Raw genomic sequence first — 9,228 nt, 5'->3', positions numbered from 1 at the left:
GAATGCCTAATTGACTTTCCCATACTCACGTGCCTCTAAATAATAAATCTGATAGCACAGGTTGAAGCTGTTGCTCAGTATTCCTCAAATACTCGTCTCTATTCCCTTGGGTTGGACATTCTGTCATCTTGCTACCAGCTCTGGTGTAAAAACCATTAGGTTATCATCTGCAACACACTGGTTCTCTGGAATTTCACTATCGCTCCCCCTTCTGTTTTCATCAAAGGCAGGCAGTTCTTCACAAAAAGTAATCCTTCACTTAAACAAATGCAGCCAGAATATATTGGCCCTTGAACAGGTAAGCAGACTTTCTAATAACTTACGATCATTTTGATGATGTTAATGCAGTTCATATAATTATTCCTGACTCAAGGACTCCGCTAATAATTGTTCTCTTTTACACAAAGAGGAACATATGGAATATTTTAGGCAGCCTGTAACAATATAGAATAGATATAGCACCATTCTTCCTGAAATAGGGAACCTGAAATAGTCTGTGATAGCAGCTGACTGCCCAGCAAAGGTATTTTGTTTGTACAAGTATGGATGTACAAGTGGAAGCTAAATGGGCTGTCCTTTTGTGTCCCAGTTATCTTCTCATAAGTGGTAAGAGCGAGCATAAAGCTTCATAAAGGAGATTGGTACCATGAATGCAGGTACAGCTCTTGCAGTCGTTTAAAAGATGCTTAGTCTTGTGCATAGCACATGTGGGAAACAACTATTCTGTCTATGCAGTTTTGCTCACTTGTCCCGTTTCACTAACTGTAAAGACGACAGTTTGGAGGAGAGGTGGTTAGGAAAAGAAAATAGGTGTTTTTGTTTTTAATGATTACAGGATAATGTATTCATTCTTTCTTGAACATGAGAGTACAGAACTAACGTACAGGAAAGATGTGACTATATCCTCCTTCCAGTGCTGAAAAGGACATCAGCTTTTCTTCCCCAGTCCTTGGTCTCTTCATTTCCTCCTCTAAGGTTTAGTAGGCGTACTCTGAGTAGCTTCCTCTCTCCATTGCGCTTTCTTCTCCAAGTTTATGCGTGTAAGAGATTCATGCCTTTTTACAGCCTACAACATAAGGACAAAGCAAGACCAGAAGGTATCACCTAAGGGACCACAGAGATGAAACTTGAATCAATAGTTTACAAAATAGCTGGCCTATCCTTACCAAGGCACAGTTCTGTCAGCTTTAATGCCAGGAAGAGAGAGGGTTAAAATAAAACATCCATAGGCTATTTTGGCTTAAACTCATTACTTCTCTGGGAATAAATTAAACCTTTTTGTTAAGGCACTAGCAGATGTATTCTGTGCTTCTGGTCAGTATTTAATACTAATCTCTGGTCTTCAGAAGGTCAGAGGTACTGGAAAAAAATCAGAAGTTAAAACATAATAGATGAAAACAAGGGTCCCAAAGCAGCTGTCCTCCTCCCTTTCTGGTGTTTGCATTCATACTACTCCAATGTAAGAGGAAAATGCTCTGGGAATTTTCAGTGTTTGATCTCTTGTGCTAAAGCCAGGGAAAAACCTTTCTACTGTTTTGTTTCGGAGTGCTGCATCCTTTTCATTTTGATAGGGGAATGCTTACAAGTAGAAATGCCACTTGACCTTTCAATAGTTCACAGAGCTGGGGTTGAGACTCTGTTACTAGTTTTAAGGTTTCTCTAGAACACCTAGTAGTCTATAGAAACAAGATCGGAACATTGTCATGAGAAGAACTGCTTCAGAGAAAGGCAACATACAAATAAGGTTCTGCCCATGTAGATGCTTTAAGCTCAGGGTTTTCTGCTTCCAGTCATCCTTGAAAGATGTAGTGGACTGTGCTTCTGTTACCACTGCACTTTTTATCAAAAGCCACATGATAATAAGCTGCACAGATTATATTCACATTCCTTGACTTTGAGACTAATGCTGCTGAGAGGCTTTAGCTTGGCTTCAGTACACAAAAAGTGCTCCTTGCTTCTTTACAGAAATACCACGAAGTTAATAGTTCACCAGCTATGTTAAAAAACACATAAAATTAAGGCATGACTAACCTTTCCTGCACTTGGAATCTTAAACTTTACACTTCCTCACTTCATATTGATACAAATTAAATCATAGACCTAGTTCTGCCATATGCTGAACTACTTCGGTATCTTGCCAAATTCCGTGCAAGTGAAGGATACTCAGCATCTACAGGACTTGGCAGCTTTTCTATGAAAGTTTTTCGATTCAACAAACAATAGTAACTTGAGGAAAGTTGTTCCATCCACACTAAAGGAAGACTATTTTCTAATGCAAATAAAGGGCACAGAATTATTACTGACCATCTCCCCACTGTTTAAAAAGACTCTCAAGTCTGTTTGTGGAGAAACATACTCATTTGCTATTTCCATTATATTGATTCTACAAGTGTTGCAGTGTGTAGAGAGGCATTTGTAACAGGTCATACAGCGAACTCTATGGACCCCATTGGCCCAACAAGCATTTACCTGCCTACCAGATCCCTCACAACAGAAGGTGCTCCTTCCTTTCAAACTCTCACAGCTCGTCAGCAAAATTAAAGAGTTAAAACAGCGCAAGCTAAAATTAAGTATTGCACTGAGAAAAAAAGAGTATTTTTTTTCCTTTTAAAGGAAACATATGCAGTGTAACACTGACAGCATCCTTTTCTGACTTGGAAGTTAATCAATGAGGGTCGCTTCTGGGTAACTAGGAGGACTTATTTTTAATTTTTGCTCAGTGATAAAATGGAAGAAAAAAAAAAAACAAACCAAACCAGTACTAACAATCCGTAGGAGGAACCAAGGGGTTTATGTGAAGATTAATTTGCACTCACCAGCCAAAAATCTGTGCTTACCTGCTTCCCTTTAATTACCATGGCTATGCATCCCAATATTGTCAAGGCAATCATTACATAGCTGAACTTCACACGCAGTGTGGTCTTTGCTGCTCTGATTGTTTCAATCCTCAAGAAATAATAAGAGAAGAACAGACTCATTATCAGAAACCCAAATAAGCCATTTGGCTAATTGTTTGATTTCTTCTGGCATGCTATGTAATCTGGTATAACGCTAACTGTACTTGGCTCTTTTCACAAAAAGGTTTGACAAGAATGGGAAAGGCTGATCCCCAGTACCAGGGGAGGTACTTGGTCACAAAGGAGTTCCTCTCAAAGTTGGAAACAAACCCAACATTTTTAACTTTTGGTTATTTAATTGTTAAGAGACAACACTGCCTTTCTAGACCACTTGACTGCAACGCGGAGGAGGAAGGCTGCAGTATTTAAATATGTACGTTCACTATGGGGAGAACAGGAAAAGGAGAGGGTTGTATTTGCTAATAATCCTCTACTACAGGATTTGATAGTGCTACAGATTACACACTGGCTGCTGAATGTTAATATTCCTCAGAAATTCTGAATAGGACTTGGTAAAAGACCAGTGGCTACCACTTCCCTCCTGCTAGAGTCTTAAGGTAATCTGTTTTTCTAAGAAACTAAGGGGGCATGGATGCTTGTAAGCTTTCCAACATCAGCTTTGGATAGAGGACTCCTTTAAATCTTTTTTTTTTTTTTTTTTTTTTTAAAATTTTTTTTCAGGGGGCTTATCGAGCCACACCAGCCACACTGCTTTGGGAAACCTGTTGCCTAGTCTACTATTATCTTTCAAAACCAAGAAATCTTCCACAAGAAGAGTATCACTTATTAAAGCCTTCCAGCTGTACATGTGATGAGTTAAACCAAAAAGTAATTTATTTTAAGTTGGATTAAACTCTGAAGATCATTCTACCCAAATGACATCTCAGTTACAGCAAATTTAAAGTTCATATTAGAGATACCAGTGCAAGAAGGGCCAATGAAACATAATGGTTATTTTGGAAAGCACACCTAAAAGCAAACACCTACACCCTGTATATTTAACTCTCCTTGCAGAATTCAGAGCAGTTGACTCCCTTCTCAAGGAGATCTAATAGTCTAATAATAGATTAAATTTGGTGTATTATAAAATTACAGATGACTAGAAAAGCATCAACATCACACGATGAAAGAATAAATGCATCAAACTAGGTAATTATACCCCAAAACTAACATGGATAGTGGATTTAAAGGAACTGGGAAACTATCACTGTACAAAGATGAGTGAATATGGAATCTTTTACCACATTTTGACCCTTATACTTGGAGGAAAAAAAGATACTGACAGATCCACGATAGTTCAACATGGTAAATCACATAGGACCTGAGAACTGAAGAGAGTTTTGTTCTTGTTTTTGAAGAGGAGGGCAAGAGTGATTTGATCACTTTCAAAGTACTGATCTGAGTACAAGATTTCTGATCATAGGGATCATGTCCACCTACCATGAAACTAACAGTTAAATTTTATTTCTGGATTATTTGTTTTTGCTAATAATCTGCGATGAACAACTTGGGTGCAGGCTGCAAGTAATCTGAAATGCACAGAAGTAGGATTTTAAAAGTTTATTAGTTAATTTTTGAAGTACCTTGGATGTGTTAGAATATACAAGAGGAAAAGGTAGCTATCTGAACGCAATTTGCATTTTAAATCAATTCAGTGGCTAAGATTAACATTTGTTTAATAAATGAATTACTTCTGATTACCATATCTTGCAAGATTACTGAGTTACATCACGAGCTCTTACAACCCACTCTTAATTCAGCTTAGAATAGGAAAACAAGCTTTAGTTCTCAATCGTCTTCTCAGCTTTGGCTGAACTATTTGCCTAAATAAAAACAAGAATTCCCTATGCACTTGCAAAAATGGTCAGCTTTTATCAGAAGTTGGTTTGTCCTTTCAATAAACCACTGAAATGACTTCAATCAATCTGCTAACTTTGTTTTTTTTAAAAACACTCATAACAAGTGTTTGGTATGCAAAAATATATGAACTCACATAAGTTTTAATAATTTATGCCTTTATGTATTTCAAATGTAATTTTAAGAAAAATGATTCAATACAAAATTGAAGAATTAATTTTTAAGAATATTTATCCATTGTGATACATTTAGAAAGAACTTAGATACATGGGTGGATTTTCAATTCCCATACTGTGCACCCAAACAAATAGAGTAGCTTTAAAGGGCAGCTACATAGTTTGCTTACCCAAGTAGTACAAGATTTACTCTATCTTTTTAATTTAAATAAATACATATATTTAAAAGCATTACAAGCATGTTTTAAAAGATAACCATACTACCAGCAGGAAAGTTTTTTAAACTAATAATTGCCTTTTGCTGTTGTTAAGTTTGGTCTTCATTTTAGATAGGCAAACTAGAACATCCAGTTTTATTTTCTACTTTTTATACAGGGCAAAGCATTGACATTTGGACTCCACCAGCAACAGGGAAATTTTGCCTATATATATTTTTTGTTAGGGAGCCTTTCCACTGTTAGTTTAAATTCTGAGAGTAGAGCAAGTTGGCCCATTCCCTCCAGACATTCATTAATAAATATTTTAAATGAGTTTCAGTTATTTTATAGCTATATCATGAAAGATTCACACAATGAGAGACTGACATATAAAGAAAAACACTAGGAAAAGCTCACACTAATATTTGCAAAAAGCTTTTCTGATTGGGAGAGAAGAGCAAAAATTAACTGATTTGTGATGTTTTTCTAATGAAACAACTGATAGATGCTGGTCATCCCTTCAGAAAAAAATCAAAAGGGATATATTCTCTCAGCAATACAGAATTGCTTAGGCCATCTCATCTACAAGACGATACACCAAACACAGCAGTGTAGGATTTTTCAGCTGTGAAAACCTATTCCATTTAAGAAAAGTTATTCTGGAGTTGCATTCAAGTAACTCAATATTCCTGCGTGGACAATGTCTCTTTTACAGCTTCAAAACTGGCACTTACGAGACAGTCTCTGGTATATCCTCTGGTTTTTTGAAATGGCCTGCCCACAACAAAAATCTTTTGTCCCAGTCTGTAGGCTTGTGTCCAGGCACCCTCAAAGGAGACTGACCTAAAAAAAAACCCCACAAACAAACACACAAACAAACAAAACCCCCCAACGCCCCCCAAAACAACAGTCAGAGAAGATGAATTGCCACAGCTGTAATGAAACCAGTTAGAGTGAGCAATGCAGAATTTTAAGTATGATTGATTGCTAGAGCTGGTTAGGGAACAAAAAGTATATCACAGTCAGATTAACAAACCTATAAACATGGATTAAACTGAGGCCATGTAAGGAAAGCGAAATCTTGCCCAAGACCTCTATATTTGTAGCTCTAAATTTGCAGAACCTGCTCCAGCATTTAAGCTTCCTAAGCTGCTGTAATATTATAGTTTTCTGATTACATTTAATTAGTTTAAAAAATAAAATAAATCAAATGGAACTGCTACAGGAAAGCCAATATGCCACACCATTGTATCACAGAATGTTAACTTTTCCAGGGAGTGTAAGATTTTATCTTATCTGGAGGTATAAACAAACAGATGAGCATAGGCAAAGATTAGACCCTTAATTTTCATCTCAGTCTTTCAAACTCCATATAAAAAAAAAGTACTCAGAATGTAATACGGGAAGGTTTCCATACATACCATACCATTAAAATCTAGCAAACAAAGTGCAAAGACAGACAGCTTTCCCACCCCCCACATCCTTTTTAAAAAACAAACCAAAACAAACCAAAACACCAACCCAACAATCCAACAATGGGAGGTATCCTGTATAGCTCTGTGCTGCCTCATGGATTCACGAATTATCTACGAAGCAGGGTGGATAGACAGTTTGCTGACAACACTAAGCTATTCAGAAACATAAAGAAGAGGGCTAAGCGCAAGGAGCCGCAGGGCTTCAGAATCCTGAGTCAATGAGATGGCCAGCGAAACCCCACGTATATCAACAGGAAGCAATTCTGGTTCACATGCAGAAGACGGACTCTAACCTAAACCATTATTGCTGAGGAGTAAGTCCTTGGCATTTTGTAGAGGTTTTGGCAAAATGTTCAGTAATAGACAGAAAGGGAAACAGCATTATTAGCAATGATTAGGAACACCGACCAACACAAAGGCATTATTATGCCATTGTATAAAACCACAACTCCAGCATTTTGAAAAGCATGTGAAACACCGATCCCTCATCTCAGAAACAGTTGAAATAGAATGGGTACAGAGAAAATGGGTAAGCACAACCACAGGTATGGAATGGCCACCATATAAGAAACAATATCATAGAATGAGACCTTTGGCCTGGAAAAGCAGTAACTGAAGCTCCCTTCAGCACAACAGAGGGCACCAGGATAGTAAGTGACATTCATTGGGAGTGTGGGTTATAATGAACAGATCCTGTTTTGGAAGGGGTATTGAAAAAAGGAACATCAGATTGAAAATAGTATGCACTAGGTTCAAAAACAAGTACAAAACTGTACTTGTTTTCTCAAAGCATGTTTCAGCTGAGGATCCCCAGAGGATGTGAATGCTAAAAATACATCCAGCTTCAAGAGACTAGGCAAATTTATGAAAGAAAAATCCAGTGAGGACCATTAAACACAAAGATGCCACCTCTGGGACAGCAGTCTAGGGAGAAACACTACGTTTGCCCCGTTTCTACACTCTTCCTTAGATCCTTGCTATTGGCCACCATTCCTATTCGTCTTCACAAAAATATAAGGGACCGTCTTTACCAGCCAGTACAGGAGACATGACACTGTTAAGGAGACCTCTGGTCTTACCCAGTACAGCTGCATTATGTTTTTAACACAGAAATATGCAAAATGCTTCACATTTGTATGCTCCTTTTACCTAGCATCAGTAGGCCATGAAAAGGGAACCTGTTATACAGGGAGTCTGATTAGAGCATCATAACTGTCCCAGGTATAGTGAAAAAACATTTCGTGGCCTGAGCTTTACCTGAACAACTCCACCCTTAAACATGAACTAAGCCAACAATTCAGACTGACTCTCTCCTGCAGGGCATGTTCAATTTTGTGAACAGCTGGAGCTGGTTGTACTATGAAAAACTGCAAAAGTATTTTAGCTTCTACGACATTGCTAAACATAGATAGTTTACACTGGGGTTGAAGAGTCGGTTCTATAGCACAGCTGAAGAGCCTCAATGTAGGACTGCACGTCAGATAAGATACTAGTGACCTGCTAAAAGTGAAAACTGTGTTATTGTCACAAGAAGAAATACTGACCCCTGGCTTTGTTAAAAACCAAGATTTTATTGCTAAATTTAATGCTCAGTTTTTTAGTCTAAAGATCAGAATTCCCTCTCACAAAATCAGGGTTATTAGCATCTGTGTCAGCCAAATTCCTGTTCAGATGATTGCAGCCTGGATATCTAAATACTTTGTGGCACGAAACATAGCATGATCATTATCAAAAACTCTTACTTCTTGGCTGAAGTTGACTTTCTTCCTGGGGTTTAATGCAAAGCCTTCTGCTTATCTTCTGATCCATTCCTTTAGTCATCCTCAGAATTGAGGGAATATTTCTTCCCAGCAGTTTAACAGCCCTATCTGAAGAGAAAGCAGAGGAAGCAAAGGAGCCAAATCTAATTCAGAATGGTAGAAAGGGAGAATACTAGCTTTTAAATGGAAGTGTTTTTTTTTTTTAAACACAAGAGAAAAAAGAAAGAAAAACAATAGGTACAAATCTAATACTATGCAAGAAACACCAGATTTAGGTTGTGACAGAGTCTACCAAAGAAATTAAAGCTTGACTGTATAAGCTGACTTGGAGCTTGCCCACTAACCTTATATGCAGAAAAATGGAAACGCAAGACTACAGCCTACAAGCAACTTCTAACACACAACGCACATGACAATTTCAAGGAACTTATCTATTCATATGCTTCAGATATACTTTGGACAGTGCCATTTCAAGGACTGCACACCAGCATTCTACCAATCTACAACCCAACAGCAAGTCACAGACTTGGCAGAGTCAAGAAAAAAAAGCCAAGAAAAAAGCAGAATCTTGCAGTACTGAGATACCTACTTTGTAGTGTACTAGAAAAGGCCAGGGCATCTTACATATGAAAACATACTCTCAAGAGCGAGCTTCTAATTCATTAATTAACATAATGAAAAAATTCTGAGGGGAAAAAAAACAACTTTGAAAGGCAAAAGGGCACTTTTAAAAATATAAATCGAGTTCTTTTTTTCTTCTTTATGCTGGCTGAAAATGTCTCTCCTACGAGAAACAGTTGCCCTTTATTTTCTAGGCATTAATACATTCCAGCTCTGAAAAAAAAAAAAATTTACATTTATAGGTG

The 9,228-nt window shown here is 37.5% G+C and overlaps 1 protein-coding gene across 1 annotated transcript; it reads right to left on the bottom strand.

The window, feature by feature from the left end:
• Positions 1–915: 915 nt before the first annotated feature.
• Positions 916–8,468, bottom strand: LOC104083713 (protein FAM162A-like). The gene is made up of 4 exons (XM_009587297.1): positions 8,345–8,468; positions 5,862–5,970; positions 2,838–2,946; positions 916–1,066 (listed from the first exon to the last, which is right to left on the bottom strand). The coding sequence occupies exons 1-4, from the start codon at positions 8,421–8,423 to the stop codon at positions 971–973; spliced, it is 393 nt and encodes a 130-aa protein (XP_009585592.1). The 5' UTR covers positions 8,424–8,468; the 3' UTR covers positions 916–970.
• Positions 8,469–9,228: the final 760 nt, after the last annotated feature.

The sequence above is a fragment of the Fulmarus glacialis genome, unplaced genomic scaffold, assembly GCF_000690835.1.
Source record: "Fulmarus glacialis isolate BGI_N327 unplaced genomic scaffold, ASM69083v1 scaffold46571, whole genome shotgun sequence".
Lineage (NCBI taxonomy): Eukaryota > Metazoa > Chordata > Aves > Procellariiformes > Procellariidae > Fulmarus > Fulmarus glacialis.
This window is presented reverse-complemented; position numbering and strand designations above follow the sequence as displayed.

Excerpts from the sequence above, each read along its gene's own strand:
- LOC104083713 (XM_009587297.1), bottom strand. The coding sequence starts at position 8,423 with ATGACTAAAGGAATGGATCAGAAGATAAGCAGAAGGCTTTGCATTAAA. Across the intron at positions 5,971-8,344 it reads AAGTCAACTTCAGCCAAGAA|GTCAGTCTCCTTTGAGGGTG; the intron begins GTAAGAGTTTTT and ends GTTTTTTTTTAG. Across the intron at positions 1,067-2,837 it reads TGGTAATTAAAGGGAAGCAG|GCTGTAAAAAGGCATGAATC; the intron begins GTAAGCACAGAT and ends CTTATGTTGTAG.